We start from the raw sequence: 16,492 nt of genomic DNA, 5'->3' as shown, positions 1-16,492 counted from the left end.
AATAAAACCCTTGACCCTCTGGTGTGCAGAACAATGCTCTAACCACTGAACAATGCTAGCCAGGACAGAAATTTTTGTTTTTTAAAAAAACATGTTTTTATTTCAGAGAGGAAGGGAGAGGGAGAGAAACATCAATGATGAGAATCATTGGTTAGCTGCTTCCTGCACGCCCCCTCACTGGGGATGGAGCCCACAACCCTGGCATGTGCCCTGACTGGGAATGGAACCTGGCTCATAGGTTGACACTCAACCACTGAGCCACGCAGTTCGGACTGGTTTTAACAAGAGAAGCATTCTTCTGAATAATGACATTGATGGGGAAGTGAGCATACACAGATCTCATCCTATATAATAAAGAGGGAATATGCAAATTAATCCTCATGCCCTCAAAGATGGCTGCCTATGTCCAGGCCAGCAGGGGGGTTAGTGAGGGACAACCAAACGACTGAACAGCAAGCTGTGTGGGGTGACCAGGCTGGCAGGGGGGCCATGAGAGGCGACCAGGCCAGCAGGGGTGACAGTTGGGAGCAACCAGGCTGGCAGAGTGGGGGCAGTTGGGGGTGACCAGACCAGTGGGAGGGGGGGCAGTAAGAGGCAACAAGGCCAGCGGTGGGGCAGTTAGGGGCGACCAGGCCAGCGGGGGCAGGGTTGCAGTTGTGGGTGACCAGGCCGGCAGGGGGGCTGGCTGGGGGCAATTAGGCTGGCAGGGGAAGCATGGAGGGGCAACCAGGCCAGGGGGGAAGTTAGAAGCAACTAGGCTGGCATGGAGGGGGCAGTTAGGGGTGACCTGCCTAGCATCAGGGGGCAGTTAGGGGTGATCAGGCTGGCAGGGGAGGCAGTTAGGGGTGATCAGGCTGGCACGCAGAGGCAGTGAGGGGAGATCAGGCTGGAGGGGGTGGGGCAGTTAGGGACAACCAGGCAGGCAGGCAGGTGAGCGATTAGGAGCCAGCGGTCCAGGATTGTGAGAGGGATGTCTGACTGCCAGTTTAGGCCCAGTCCTCGGGATCGGGCCTAAATCAGCAGTAGGACATTCCCCAAGGGGTCCCAGATTGGAGAGGGTGCAGGCTGGGCTGAGAGGACCTCCCCACCCCCTGTGCATGAATTTCATGCACAGGGCCTCTAGTCTTGTAATGAAAGCCCAATGTAAGACCCTTGATCATGTTCTGTACATGATGCAGATAATATGAATGGTGGCCAATTCCTACATCCCCACCATTTGTCAACCCAGAACCTCTTTTCTTTCCAGAGAGACTGAGTTCTATGTTGATGTGTTTGAAGTCCACCTTCAGGGTGCCTCTGCAACCCTTCGGAGTGCTGTCAATATTTTCTGGAATGTTGATAGTCTGATTGCTGAGAATAATCTTATTCTCACAGGAAATGCAGTAAAGAGCTCAAAGTCTTTTACAACAAGATAGTTTATGTATTCTTGAGTAATCCTATATAATAAAAGGGTAATATGCAAATCAACCAAACAGTGGAACGACTGGTCGATATGACACACCCTGAGCAGGCAGGCAGGCAAGCAGTTAGGGGCAATGAGGCAGGCAGGCAGGCAGGTGAGCGGTTAGGAGCAATCAGGCAGGCAGGCAGAGGGGTTAAGGGAGATCAGGCAGGCAGGCAGGTGAGTGGTTAGGAGCCAGTGGTCCCAGATTGTGAGAGGGATGTCCGACTGCTGGTTTAGGATGGCAGCTGGAAATACTCTGAAGGGTCCCAGATTGCGAGAGTGCACAGGCCGGGCTGAGGGGTCCCCACCCCCGTACACGAATCTCGTGCACTGGGCCTCCAGTAAGTAAGTAAATAAATAAATAAGCATGAGAATCTAAAAATATCACCCACTTCACAAAGCCTCCGGCCCAGCTCCCTCCTAAATTTCCTCTGTTCACTGAAGAGACATTTAGTAGGCAGCAGACAAGGGATGAAATTATGTAAAGTGGGCAAGGAACAGATAGGACATAGGGAAATGGGGCCCATGATAATTGAAGAATGTACAGTCTGATTTTTCTCATTCTGCCATACCTCCCAGAAAAATACTAGAACCCCAAACAGCCTACTTTGGCATTAAGATGGGGCTGGGAGTGCTCCGGAGGAGATCAATGCTAGTCTTTTGTTCAACTCGCAAGAGAAGGTAGCCTATTAAGTGAAAGGAAAACCAGACTTAGGTCAAAATATCAAAGCTCTGGTCTTAGCTCTGCCCATAGCTATGCAATGTATGAAACTCAAGTTTTCCAGATCTGTGATTCCCTTTCTGCCAAAGTTGTGGGTTAGAGGAGATAAATTTAAAAGGCCCTTTCAGCACTAAAATTCACTTTGAGTCTGGGGGCACGTATAAAGCATAGCAGAAAATTTATTAGAAATGCCAAACACATCCATAGGAACTCTCTGTTCTTCAAGTCTCCACCTGCTCATCACTCATGACCAGCAGTCGGAGGCTCCCAGTCCAAAGAGGTGTCCTGTGACTCAGGACAGATGTCTCCACAGGAACATTGTCGAGCGATTATAGCAATAGCAGCAGCAATAGCCCAAACATCCCAACTGAAATGGGAAGCCAGGTGGTGGCCCCATTTCCAACCTTTCGGGGTTGAATGAGAGATTGGTATGGACACATTTCCTTTACCCACATGGGTCCAATTGTGAATATCCCAGACATCAGCCCACAACGAGGTACAGATGTACAGCCTTTGACCTCTAAAGTTGAGTCGATGTCTCCTATGGAACAAGGAAGGATGGGGAGACACATAGATGTTTTAGAAAACCAGAGAGAATCCAGTCCCTCCTCATTCTTGGATCCCTGAGTATCAGAACCTCTTGGGATCCACTCCGATGTCTAGTTTTCTAGTCTCTGAAACCATCAGATGTTCAGTTTACCTCCAACAACCCGAAGTTTTCCTTGATAGCATCGAGTTGTATCAATGGGACAAGGAAGAGAAGGCGCGCTCAAACAAGCCCCAAAAGCTAAACAGGTTGGACACTGGAAGGTTGTTGACATATTGGGAGCTGGAGGGGGAAAGAGAGGAACAATTTCAGAGTATGTCTTGCTTTTGGAGTTCTTTCCTTGCTGCTTCGTCTTCCCCAAGTCTTTTGTGTTGATACCACTCTAATCAAGGCCTATTACTGCCACCTCCCCACTCTTTCCCAACTGATTTTCTTGGCTGTCAGAACCCCATCCAACATGACTTTCAAACTCTGTGCTTAGTTCCATCTAGGATCATTGTCTAGTAGGAGAAAGACATGTAAATAATTGAATACAACGCAGTAGGCACTGTGTCTTAGGTATAAGAGCAAAAAATTAAAGGAAGAACCAACTACCTAAAAGAATTTGGTGTTTTCACGGAGCGGATATCTGAGTTGAGATGATGAATAGAGGTTAGCTTTGTGAAAATGGGGGGTTTGTTGGGGTAGCAAAGGAAACAGTAAGGACAAAGGCCTGGAGTTGTGAGCCAACTTGGTGAATATGGGGAATTGTAAGAAATTGCAGTGTTGATATTCAACTGCTAGGCACAGGTAGGACTGGACTGGCTTTTATAACCCTGTCCATTCTGATTGGCCAGTACCACCTCCATTGTCAACTATTTTGAATACTAGCCTCAGCTAGAACACAATAAATAAGAGAGGGAAGAGAAGGAAGTGAGCTGAAAAGATAGGCCAAATGGGGGAAGCAGGCTATGATCAGGTGGCAGCTGGGAAGCGATAATTGTTAGGTTAACGCCATCACCTTGTTCAGAGATCTTCACTGACATCTTGTTTAATAACACAAAACCCAATTTATAGCTCAGCCTTCACTGATAACCCTCTCTTCTGAGCAGTGTTGAGACCCCCGAGGCAACAACTTAGAAAAAGAAAGATAAGCAAAAGGTCTGAGGTCCTTTTGTGTGTGGCCCACTTGGGCCTAAGCCAAGTACGAACACAAAAAGAGGCGTCGGGTGGGTACGAGAGACGCCAGGGGCACACTGTGGAACGTATACAATCGTACGACCACTGTGCTGCACCCCGGAAACTAATACAACACAACGCTGAATGTAAACCGCATTGAAAAATACACAAAGGATGAATGATAACCTGGGCGGGGGGGGGGGGGGGGGGGGGGGGGGGGAGAAAGGACAAGAAGAAGGAAGACCTACCATGTCTTCCGGGTTTACGGAGTTTCTCTCTCCCCTCCCCGGGTACCTGGGATGATATCTGGGTTCCATATCTCAGGTATGTTCTCTCTGCTGTCGCAGAAGGAGTGCTCACAGTAGCTACTGTAGGAGACCACCATTATGCCGGGCGGTGGGGCGTGCTGGACGATGGTTATTGCCGGCATCCCTTCGGAGCTGCAGCCCTTCGTGGCCAAAAGTGCTGTCTTGGCCCCTGTTAGGGGAGGAGAGAGAAGGCACGGGGACGGCGGGCCTCACGTTTGGCCCGGGGAGAGGGGAACTGGCACTGACATGGACACCCCGCCACCCTTCCTCCCACTCGACCCCCCACCGCCCCCTTCTCGTTTTACCTGATTTAACCATCATCAGGGATTCCTGGCACAACGCCCCATTGTCACAAGTCTCAACTTTCTCCGTGGTCCAGTTAAATGTGCTTGGATCCTCTTCCAGATTAATGGATATCCCCTTGTGACAGTACAAATGCTGCGCCACTGGGGTGGAAATAGGATGCAGGTCCGCGCTTGCCTGCCTCTGTGGGGCCCCCCAGATCACACCTTTGCCACCCAACACCCCATCCTGTGACCTCGTCCCCCATACATACGAGTGGAGGAGGCTCCGAGGAGAAAGAGCAGCAGCAAGCCCTGGATGTGACGGGTCCCCATGGCTCCGTTGAGAGAGGGTTGGAAGGAACGACCAGGATCTGTGATTCGATGGAGGAGAGGAAACCTTTCAAGCACATAGACGGAGGCTAAATCTAGGTCCCAGGAGCGCGGACCTCAGGGCGGGGGTTACCGGGAGACAAAACGCTGAGCCCTAAGCCAGTCCGCCCCTGTGCAGCTGGTGGGCCGGGGCCAGTTAATCACGTTTCCTGGGCCTCAGTGTCCACGGCTCTAACTCCGAGACCCGGCCACCGATTTCCTCGAGGCAAGGCGTTCGGCCACCAAAGGCCCCTCCTCCCTCAGGCTCAGGAGCCCAGTCCCAACCTACGGTCCTTCAAGGCCCAGGGATCCCGGTCCCCAGCTCCTAGATCCATCAGAACCCGGGAGTCTGAGAACCCCGCCCTGCCCTCCTAGGAGCTGGGGCCCAGCCTTCTCCCCCTGCAGGGCCCGTCATCCCAGGCCCAGGCCTCTCTCTCTCAGACCCGGGCGTCCAGGGCCCAGGCCCGCCCCCCTCACGCCCGGGAGTCCGCTGCCTCCTCCTCCAGGCATCTCTTTCCTCAGGACCCAGAAATCGCGGTCCCCAGTCCCCCTGGACTCTTTAAAGGACCCAATTCCACCTGCTTCCAGAGAATTTTCACAGAAATCGAACGGTTCTAAAGGTGCGGCCCCGAACGCCCTCCGGCCCAGCCTGGCCCTCTCTGCTGGTCTCCGCCAGGCTCGGAAGGCGGGGCCAGCCTCGCCCCCCCTCAGGTCACTCGAAGCCCCATTGGTCAACGCAAAAGCATCAGATGAGCTCATTGGATGAGCCTGGAGGAACCCCACACAGCCCGGGAGAAGCCTATTCCTGGCCATCTTGGAAGGCGCGCATGCGCCAAAAGGCGAGTGGCGGTTAAGTGGCTGCGCGCGCAGCGGGTGGGTGGGGCCGCAGGTGGCGTGCAGGGTATTCGCAGCTCCCGGCATGCCTCGCAAGACCGGGTAGCACGCCTCGGAGGACATTTTCTCTCTTGGGGCAATGGCGGCTCAGCTTCTCCAGCCATGCTGTAGGTAAGCTTTCCGGATGTAACATGAAGTGAAGATGCCTTTTGTGTACTTTCAGACTTGGAACTGTTTCTGTGAGTCCTACGGTATGAATGACTATTTTTTTTTAATAGAGAAAATGCTGTAAGAATGATGGTAGTAAAGCTCTTAATTTTAGGTGAAAATATATTAAGAACTTGGAAATGGTTAATGAAACTCTAAAGACAGTGAATACAAATATTAAGAGATAGCAATTTAGCTAGACTAGGAAGGATATCATATTCTTTTAGAATCCCTCAAAAATGTTTTTTTTTTTTTAAATAGACAATAACCCAAGACAAAAGAGCTGCAATTAGATTATATTGTAGCCCTAATTATTTGATGTCTTAACATTCAGAACACCTTCCTCCACGGGCATGTGATTCATGGAGGAGATGGGAAATAATTGGGTGTCAGATGCCCTCAGGCCCTGGGATTCCGGGACAGGATGGGTTGGGGTCACAGTAGGCAGGAAAGGATGAAGCATCTCACCAAAGGGCCATGGCCAATGCCAGCCTTGCCCCAGCATCCAGGCCAGGGGTAGTGCCCTGACCAATTCAATAATTAGGATCAGGAGTGGTACCTGGATTCTGGGGCTAGGGTTCCATCACCTAGGACAGTGGTCGGCAAACTCATTAGTCAACAGAGCCAGATATCAACAGTACAACGATTGAAATTTCTTTTGAGAGCCAAATTTTTTAAACTTAAACTTCTTCTAACACCACTTCTTCAAAATAGACTTGCCCAGGCCGTGGTATTTTGTGGAAGAGCCACACTCAAGGGGCCAAAGAGCCGCATGTTGCTCACGAGCCGCAGTTTGCCAATCACGGACCTAGGAGAATCGCAGAGGTAAGTGCCTTGAGGGGGGAAGATGGGGCACAGGTGAGACAAAGCCTATGGAAATCTCACAATTGCTCAAATTATCACTGGTGTGAGCAGTGAAAGAAATGTAAGATATTGGGTGTTGAAGTGGCTGTGGCACTTTGTTACTATGGCAACAGTGGTGAATATGTTGATTATGGAGTTAGTTGATTTCTTTGGATGATCCTAGAGAACAAACACGGGGAAGAGTTGGGGGGCAATTAAAAAATGAGAATGTCCAAATGGAAATGCAATGGTCAATTGGAGAGCTTCCTTTGCAGAGCGTCCCTTTTCTCCTCTAGTCCCAGGGCAGGTATGGCTGAGGACCACGCCCAGAGCTCGATCGCAGAGTTGCACCATCAGGTAAGTGTTCAACCCTGCCAGGCTGTGCTAAGGTGAAGGCACTGGTGACCCTCAGACATGGGATGGAGACCTTGGCCAGACCAAACCTCCTGCACATCGATGGTCCCACTTCCATTTGGGCCCTCCTTGCACAAAAGTCTGCCAGTGAGTTCAAGGGTGACCAGACCTGGGCAGTCAGTAACCACAAAGGGAACCAAGGTTGAACCCTGGCTAACAGCTGCTGTTGTGATGCCCAAAGCCACAAAAAACAGGAGGAGGGTGGGAGGACACTTTTCAAAACATGCTCCCCATTGCCCTCTATGTGGAGCCTGTTCACAGATAAGCTCCTGAAGGACTGCCTGAGAGCAAATAACACCAGGATCCCTGCAGTAGGACGGGCGAGGAAATGGAGCCGCTAAGAGGTTAAATCACCTGCCCACGTCGGCTCAGTTGTTCAGAAGCTGAGCAGCCTCGCAGACCATGCTGCCTGGCTCCAAAGGCCCCACTGTGACTGCTACTCTAACCTGCACTTTGATTTTGCGTTCTCCTCTCAGTGTGCCCTCCTGCTACTCAGGATCCTGCTCTTGGGCCTCCATCTCCTCAGGCACAGGGCATCTCTCAGCCTCTGAAAGCTCCCCTGGCCCTCCAGCCCTCCCTCTGCATCTGGGAGTGGTGCCCCGACTCCCACACCCCCACATTGCTCTGTTCCGGGATCAGTCCCTGCTCTGCCTCCTCTCCACACCCAGGCCACTGAGCCAGTGGAAAAAGCTCCATCGGGGCAAAGGGAGCCACTGAAAAGGGTGGGTGTGGAGTGCCAGTGCCCCTTCCTGGTGCAAGGTCAGCCTCACCAGCTTCTCCCCCTCCTCCTTAAGCCCTCCCTGGGATTCACACCCCCAGCCTTATGGTTATCCTGCCCCCCTGCCCTGTGGGTCCCCTCTTCCTTCCTTCTGCCCTGTCCAGCTGGACTCTCTCTCTGTTCTTTACTCTTTCATTGCCCCGAGTCTGCCTTCTGGCCCTTCTATGGCTTCCAGTCACCACTTCCCACCATCTCTCTCTCTCCCTTGCTCCTCCTGCAAACTTTTCTCGGGGCCGGTTGCACCCACCAGTGAGCACCTGATCTCTCAATTCTTCATGAGTGGGGCATCTGAGTCTTCCCAGGAGACAGCAGCAGGGGTCCCTTTAACAGAGCAAAGGCTGTCAGGGAAGGGGAGGCTGTGTAGCAGGAGGAGAGGTAAAGCCCTGCTGTGAGGAGCTGGAGGATGGAAGCTTGCAGGGATGGGGAGGGAAAGCAGGGACATGGGAACTCTAGAGGTGGCATTAACCAGGCTCTCCCTACACAATCTTGACTTCAGAAGCCTCTGACTTAGGTTTCTGAGGTCACACCTACAGCTCCCCTAAAGCAGGATGCTACCTCAGAGATGCTGGGCCAGGCTCCAGTCAGCCCATCTGGCTCCCACTGTCCTTACCTGCTCATATTGTCATCTGGGTCAGGTCCTTTGTTTGCCTGCCTTAAAAACCCTCCCTTTCAGAGTTAATAGACTCAATTGCAGTCACAGGGCACTGGCCTTGGCACTTGTGCTGCCTTTGGGGGGTGGGAGGAGCTCAAGAAGGTAGCTCTTGTCCTGCTGTTCCTTCTCTGTACCCTTTATCACAAAAGGCTGATTACCCTCCTCCTCTGGCACTGGAATCACAAAACCTCAGTGTGCATGGGGCCAGGACCTCTCTTCACGTCTATCACTAGAAGCAGTGAATAAGCTCAAATGACTGTTCATGAGTCTCCACCCATGTTCTTAGTCCCTGACTTTGTGTGCTGGAGGAGCTCGAGAAGGTAGGTCTGGATACCAAATGTGAGGTGATCAAAAGCTATTAACAGCATGAACCTCCTCTGAAAGCCCCATCCCGAGCTCTTGGTGCCAGGGAAGGTGGACACAGGCCAAAAGCAGCAGGAAAACGCAGCCTTGGCCTGTCTGAAAACGCAGCCAAATCCCCAGGCTCCCCCACCCCCGATCCCTGGCTCCCACAAGGTACACTCGGGGGCCTGAGGTCACTTTCTGGGCAAGAGGCAGCTGCCCCTCAGAAGTCCCTAGTTTGCTACCTGGATTGGGTTTGGGTGCCCAGGGTTGTGGGGATTTTTGGGACACTGGATTTTCAATGTTAAAACAAGCACAGTCCCCGGACAAATGTGCATGATCTGGCCACCGCAGGTCCATTAGGGAGCTCTGGAGACTGGCCCCTGTCTTCAGTCTGAGGGTTTTTCTCCCTAACTCCTCTCCCTCCCCCGGGAAGGACATTGTCTTGCTGTGTTTTTTGTTTGTTGTTAATACTTACCCGAGGAAATGTTTCCATTGATTTTGAGGGGGGTTGGGGGGAGGGGAGGAGAGAGAGAGAGAGAGAGAGAGAGAGAGAGAGAGATATCTCTCTCGAGAGATCTCAATTGGTTGTTTTCTTCAAGAGCCCTAACTGGGGATCAAACCTGCCACCCGGTATGTGCCATGGCCGGGAATGGAACCCGCCATCTTTCGGTGTACTGGATGGTGCTCCAACCAACTGAACCTTAACTGGCTTCTAAGGGGCCTTATGTGGGTAAAAGACCACCTTGCCATATAGGAGGTCCAGAATAATTGTGCTGTGTGTTGTGGTTTTTCCTCAGATCTTCATGGGCTCACAGACAGAATTGTTCACACTTACCCTGAGATACACACACACACACACACATGCACATACACAGAGATATACATGTATGTGGATATATACATCACCCCACACATACACACTCAAAAAGACATATTCAAACCTAGAAACACATTCAGAGTCACACACAGAAACGCTTATGCTCCCACAGACAGGCTCACAGAAACACACATACCCAAAGACACAGGTCCTTATAATACAGACACATCACACAAATGTGTAAGGAGAGCTAAAGTCTGAAAATACTCAACCAAACACACACAGCTAAACCTCTGGCAGGCACACACTGAACCACCCACAGACTCCATGCAGCTCCATGACCTCATATCTGATACATGATCTCCGTCCCTCCCAGTGGCCTAGTCCTGGCCTCCATGCACTCCAAGAGCCCTTAGCAGGGAATATGGTGGAAGATTGTTCAAGAGAGACACTCAGAGAGGATGGAGCCAGAGGGCTAGCACCTTGGAAGGTGCTAGCACCTTTGGAGTCACCTTCCTTCCATATGGCACAATCCTCAGACTCAGCGCAGCCCTCAAGCCAGGCCTCTGGACCTCCAGACCACTTGGGGATGCAATTAAAGAATTAAAAAACACATTGCAGCCTATATTGGACACTCATTAACCTAAAAAGTTTTCAAAGAGTCCCAAACCCAATAAAAACAACTAAGGCATAAATCCTATAGGAATGGAAAACATAGTGCTTCCAAAAGTGAAACATATGGTTAATTGTGATGCATCCTGCATGACAGAATTGTATTAGGTGTTTAGCTATGTGGAATAATACAGAAACTATACTATAACTTTGAGAAAATAAATTTGGATGAAAGTTTTTCCTGTGATTGCAGCTATGCAACTAAATAAGCATTGGACACACTAATGGGAAATTGGGAAATGCACAGGAAAGAAAATGCTAGAGGTGAGAGGAGAAAGTGACATTGTGGGAAATTTTCTTTTCTAATACTTCTGTATTGTAATCAAAATCCACATAGCCACAGAAAATAAACTACCACTCAAGCTTTTTTAAAAAAAAAATTTTTTTTTTGATTTCAAAGAGGGAGAGAGAGGGAGAGAGAGAAATATCAATGATGAGAATCATGGGTTGGCTGCCTCCTGCACACCCCACACTGGGAATTGAGCCCACAACCTGGGCATGTGCCCTGATCGGGAGTTAAACCGTGACCTCCCAAGTTCATAGGTCAATGCTCAACCACTGAGCCACACCAGCCAGGCTCCACTCGAGCTTTTAACATCTTTGTAGAAGCTGAACAAAAATTTTTTAGAAGCAGAATGAATCAGATTTACTGAGTTTGACACTAAGAACCCACTTGCTAATTTGTCATTTCAGAAAGATCCAACATTAAAAACTGTTTCACACCAATAAGAAAGGATATGTGCAGCCCTGTGTTCATAGCAGCACAATTTACAATAGCTAAGATTTGGAAACAGCCTAAGTGCCCATCAGCAGATGAGTGGATTAAAAAACTGTGGTACATCTACACAATGGAATATTAAGCTGCTGTAAAAAGAAAGAACTCGTACCATTTGGAACAGATGGATGGACCTGGAGAATATTATGCTAACTGAAATTAGCCAGTTAGAGAAAGCTAAATATCACATGATCTCACTCATTTGTGGGATATAATGAACAAAATAAACTGATGAACAAAAATAGATCCAGAGACATAGGATCATTAAACAGATCATCAAACCTCAGAGGGAAGGCAGGGAAGGATGGGGGGGCGGGTGGGATGGATAAGAGATCGATCAAAGGACTTGTATGCATGCATATAAGCATAACCAATGGACACAGACAGTAGGGGGGTGAGGGCATGTGCTGGAGGGGTGGGAGTGGTCAGGGAGAGGTCAATGGAGGGAAAAGGAAACATGTAATACTTTAAACAATAAAGAATTTAAATAAAAAAATAAAACAAACCCTGTTTCAGTTCACCAATAAAAAATCATTTACTGAGGACCTGCTATGTGCATAGCTTTTGGGATGCAATGATGAACAAGACATTCTTTATATTTCTTGGAGGCGAAGGTGCCTGGACTGAGGGTGGAGGAGGAAATGCTGATTCCAGGAGTGATTAGGGGGAAACCTAATGGGCCAAGGAATCAAATGAATTAGGTAAGAGGAAGAATGATGTGCCGTCAAGAACAACTGCATTGTTTCTGAAACAATGGAACAATGGGACTAGATGGAACATAGGAGATATCACATGGGTGGGCCTTCAGGATTGGGCTGTGTAGAATGTAGTTTCATTTTGGACCTGAGTGTTTGTAGACCTAAAGAAGATTCCTCATCCATGGAGATACAGGGCGGGGAGACATCGGTGGAAGGACAGTGGAGGAAGCTTGTGGATTTTCAGGAAACAATGCGTGAGAAAATAACCAAGGAACGAAACCTGGGAAAGAGCACTTTAAAAAGGGTTGTTAGAAAGACTGGAGCCATGAATATGGCTGGGAGCTGTCAGAGGCAGAACTACAAATCATAAAAGCCAAAGGAAGATCATGCCAACCTGTGAGGGTGCATTTAAGATGATCCAGTGGCCAGGACTGAGTCTCGGAAAGGGACACCAAGAACATCCTGTGGACAGCAGTGATGCCCATAGGGTTTCTACCTGCAGGAGTGAAGCAGCGGACCAGGAGCCCATCAAAGTGGTGGATCTCAGCTCATGGAATCTAAACATCTATAAAAAGTCCAGGCTGATCCCCACAGATGAATTGCTTATTAGAAATTGCTGGACTCCTATTATCACTCAAGGGATCATGGGCTTATTAAAGTTTGATTGGAGGTTAATATTTATGATTTCTTTTACACTTCTATGAAAAGGATTAGAAGTTGTGACTCTTTTGGTCTAAACTGAGCTAGTTCTCCTTTGCCAAGAAGTGTTTCCCTAGTCTTCCTTTTGTCTTCCTAGTCTTCTAAATTTATTAATGTTAAAGCATGTGCTAGCAAATTAAATATAAATTTAATAACATTTTAAATTGCTTTTCTTGAATGAGATAACCCTGATTTTAGGTTGGGCCTTATGACTTAACATTAAATAAAAAATACAGTATATGATAATTAGCAACTACCTAGTGTGTGGATTCTGGGTAAAAATGTCAGCCATTGAAAAAAGTCTTGTCCTGAGTTATTCAGAAAAATAACATGGCAAAGGCCAAATCTAGGAGACGGTTAATGCTAATTTCTCAAAATCTGTAAACTATGCAGCACAGATGCTGTTGAAATCATGAAGTAGAATAGAGAAAATGTACCAGGGAGAGCAAGATGCTTGAATCTGTTGATATTTGATTAGTCATTCTCATATTGATGGTTGGGTGGTCATGTAAAACCTCATGGAAGGCCCTCCTGAATGGCCACTTGAGGAAGTGAAGCTATCAGGATGAGCTTCATACAGAATTGATTTTCTTTACAAAAGACCACTTACTGGCATTTTATTTATTATAAGATAAATAGGAAGGACAATCAAGTTATCTTTCTGTAACCAGATGACCCAAAACTGGTTGAGCCAGCCCTCCCTGCATTTTGGCCTGTGTTTCTGTGAAATGGGTTTAACATATTTTCTATCGCTGTAAGAAATATTTGCTGCTTCCTGATGGCATCTCAGTTGAAGGACAGACGAGGGGAGGTTGACTGGTGCTGGGACACTGGAGTGAGGAGAAGGTCAGTGGAGATTGCCGGTCGTCTTAATTCTACCAGCTCTGGAAAATACGAATCTCTCGGGGACCCCAAGCAGCAGGCCGAGGGCAGGGCTCCGAGGGGCTCTAGGCCCTCGCACCAGCCCCCTCCCTCAGAGGCCCTGGGGCAGTCAGAAGCTCTCCATGAGGTCCCCATGATCTTGCATCTGTTCATTTCCCTCGGGAAATTGAAGGACGCCCTTCTGGGTGGGAAGAAATAAAGCCTCCGAGTTTCACCGTGTGTTCATGGGAACCTGGCTCCAGCTGCATCTCCTCCAGGTCTCAGTCAACAGCTTCCAGGGTCAGTAGGAGGGCCTGGCCTTTCTGAAGAGCTGCCTAAACGCTGCCCCAGGTAGCACTTGGGAAAGAAAATAGGCTACGTCATGGCTCCCACCTCCCCTCCTGGGACTCAGATGCATCTTCTAAGAAAGCAAGTTGGCAAGATGGAGAGGAGAGCGATGGGACTAGCCAACCATGAACCTGAACCACAGGCTTCCTCCCCAAGTCTCTCCATTCCTCTGACCATTGGAGTCTGGGTTGAGCCTCAGAGAACCCAGTCTTACCTTTGCCCCGGGTAGAGGGCTGGGGAGCTTTAGGGAAAGGACTGCTGTCCCGTGGCCCCAAGGAACTGGGTCATTGGTTTCCTTCCTTGGGTGGGCATTGCACAGCTCTGTCCTTGGTCAGTCCTGTCTGAGATGTTGGTACCTGGGGGACCATAGGTTATGGAGAGGTCAGGCTCCCCTTGGGGTAGGACCTAACCCCCCCAAAGCAGAGAAAGGGATGGAGAATGGGAACTAAGTGCTGAGGAAGGATCTTGTGGTGAGGTTCCTCAAAAGTCTGCTAGGCTCTCCACCTGTTCTTGACATTAGAAATCAGAGCTCAAGCCAGGCTGGTGTGACTCAGTTGTTGAGTGTTGACCTATGAACCAGGAGGTCATAGTTTAATTCCTAGTCAGGCCACATCCCAGGGTTTTGGGCTCAATCCCCAGAGTGGGGTGTTGCAGGTGGCTGCCGATCAATGATTCTCTTTCATCATTGATGTTTCTCTCTCTCTCTTCTTCTCTCTTTCTCTCTCTCTCTCTCTCTCTCTTCCACTCTGAAATCATTAATAAAAATATATTTAAAAAAAGAAATCAGAGCTCAAGGTTGGGGTGTCTGGCAGACTGCATTCACTTCACAATCATTGGCAACCTTGAGGCCATCAGCAGGAGGGATTGGTCTCCCCTGGTCTGCCAATGCTGTGCATCCTGGAGAAGAGATGCCAGTTGTGCCAGTCACAGGTGTATCTTCAGAGCATGACTTCACCCTCAGGAAGGCAGTTATCAAGACTAAGACGTTTGCAGGGGCCAAAAGAAAGTACAATCCTGGACCCTGAGCATCCCAGGCTGTGGTCAGGAAGGCCACCCCTGGAGGGGGCAGGCAGCCAGTGTGGTATATGAGTTTTCAGGGGTCTCCCTACCCACACTCAGTCAGCACTCCCTAGACTCACCTTTCGGAGGGGAAGAAGGGGACGAGCTGCTGATTTTCGGTGGTCCAATCTGGAGCTGTCTGGCCCAGCTTGGCAGACAGAAGAGTTTAAATGTGGGTTCCCCCATTTCGGGCCAGTCTGGCTGTGTCTTGCTTGTGTCACAGGTGGGAAGCGGGAGTATCCTTGGCTGCCCTGGGTCCTGCAGGGAAGGGTGTGAAGGAATGTGTAGAGATCCCCCCCCAGACAGCCCTCACCTCCAGATGCAACTTTCTCTCACACCCCCAGAATCCTAAGGCTGGCCCCAGGAGGCTCTGGAAACACAGTCTGGTCTGAGCTAAGCTGATGACTAGCAACTGCCCAGGACCATAGTGAACAGGGCACTTTGCCTCAGAGGGGTCCCAGGCTTCTCTCAGCAGGGATTCACATCTCCTCCCACTGCCACTGTGCCCCACCCAGGCAGACTTTGCTTCGCCAGAGGGCCCCTAGTCATGGTCTCTTGGGAAGGCTGGTTGGGGGGTGGGGATGTACCAGGCACATGACACAGTCACTCCTTCTGAATGAGGGGACTATGTTTGGCCACCTTGAGGGGAAGGGCCTGCCGGGAAAGATGCCCTGAGCCCAAGCCCTGCCACCCCCTTCCAGTGGCAGCTCCGAGAGCCTGGTGGGGCCCATGTGTGGACACCCAGGAGCTTGTTACGTTTTCTTTGGCCTGTGGACCAGTCCACAAGTGGGACATCCACCCGGAGACTCAGGCCAGACGGACTAGAGGGCTGAGAACTCTCTGTGGAGATGGCTTTTTCTGGAGTGCTGGAGGGCCGACCAGGATTACCTGTAGCTGCTGCCCACCATGTCTTGTTCCCTGTGCCCAGCAGGTGCCTGACTCCTGAAGCATTGAGAGGTCTGGGTTCCCATTGGCAGGGACTCCTGGCCCAGGGGAAAGTTTGCAGGATGGCCCAACAGAGGGGAGATGGTGGGAGGAGGTGACTGGGAAGGAGGAGAGGATAGGCAGGTGAGCTGTCTGCCCAGGTGTCTGCAGGCCAGTGAAGGTCCTGAAGGGGGTTGTGGGGCAAAGGAAAAGTGAAGAGCAGAGAGGGAGGCCAGCTGGACAGGGTGGAGGGAAGGAGAAGGGGGACTGGCCGGGCAGTTGGAGCAGGGGACCCCAGGGGACCTGTGGAGGCTGCAAGCCTTTTGGGCCACCAAGTGAGGAGGGTGCCCATTGGTGAGAGATGGCAACTTGGTTTGGTGAGGTGGGGGAACAGGGGGAGGGCCAGGCCGAGGGCCCTGAGTGGGGGCCTGCCAAAGGCAGTGTGGGAAACCCGGTGAGGAGGAAGAGGCAGGGGAAGTGGGAGGGGGCGAGGGTGGGCTGGGGACAGTAGGAAAACAGAAGGGCTTTTTCCTCATCGCTGCCAATGCACAGAGTGAGAGCTGGACTCAACCGCGGGATTCTGGAATCTGCCTGTCCTTGTGACCTCAGGAGCAGAGAATTCTAGAGAGAGACCTGGAAGCCCTGCATGAAGCACAACTGTGTGCTCTGTAGAGACAAGCAAACCAAGGTCTTTCTTTTTCAATGCAGTTTACTTTCATCATCATTGTGTTATTT

At 50.2% G+C, this 16,492-nt stretch overlaps 1 protein-coding gene and 1 long non-coding RNA gene across 2 annotated transcripts; both read right to left on the bottom strand.

The window, feature by feature from the left end:
• Window positions 1–2,373: 2,373 nt before the first annotated feature.
• TEX101 (testis expressed 101) lies at window positions 2,374–5,445 on the bottom strand. Its single transcript, XM_008158429.3, has 6 exons — window positions 5,410–5,445; window positions 4,735–4,833; window positions 4,484–4,624; window positions 4,165–4,347; window positions 2,866–2,994; window positions 2,374–2,706 (listed from the first exon to the last, which is right to left on the bottom strand). Exons 2-6 carry the CDS (start codon window positions 4,793–4,795, stop codon window positions 2,495–2,497), a joined length of 726 nt encoding a protein of 241 aa, XP_008156651.1. The 5' UTR covers window positions 4,796–4,833; window positions 5,410–5,445; the 3' UTR covers window positions 2,374–2,494.
• Window positions 5,446–13,180: 7,735 nt separating this feature from the next.
• Window positions 13,181–16,268, bottom strand: LOC114228613 (uncharacterized). The gene is made up of 4 exons (XR_003614749.2): window positions 15,722–16,268; window positions 14,914–15,091; window positions 13,989–14,130; window positions 13,181–13,783 (listed from the first exon to the last, which is right to left on the bottom strand). It is a non-coding gene; the product is annotated as an uncharacterized LOC114228613 (long non-coding RNA).
• Window positions 16,269–16,492: the final 224 nt, after the last annotated feature.

This window comes from Eptesicus fuscus, chromosome 21 (assembly GCF_027574615.1).
Source record: "Eptesicus fuscus isolate TK198812 chromosome 21, DD_ASM_mEF_20220401, whole genome shotgun sequence".
In the NCBI taxonomy this organism is placed as follows: domain Eukaryota; kingdom Metazoa; phylum Chordata; class Mammalia; order Chiroptera; family Vespertilionidae; genus Eptesicus; species Eptesicus fuscus.
The sequence above is the reverse complement of the archived record's forward strand: the minus strand, read 5'-3'. Positions and strand labels throughout refer to the sequence as shown.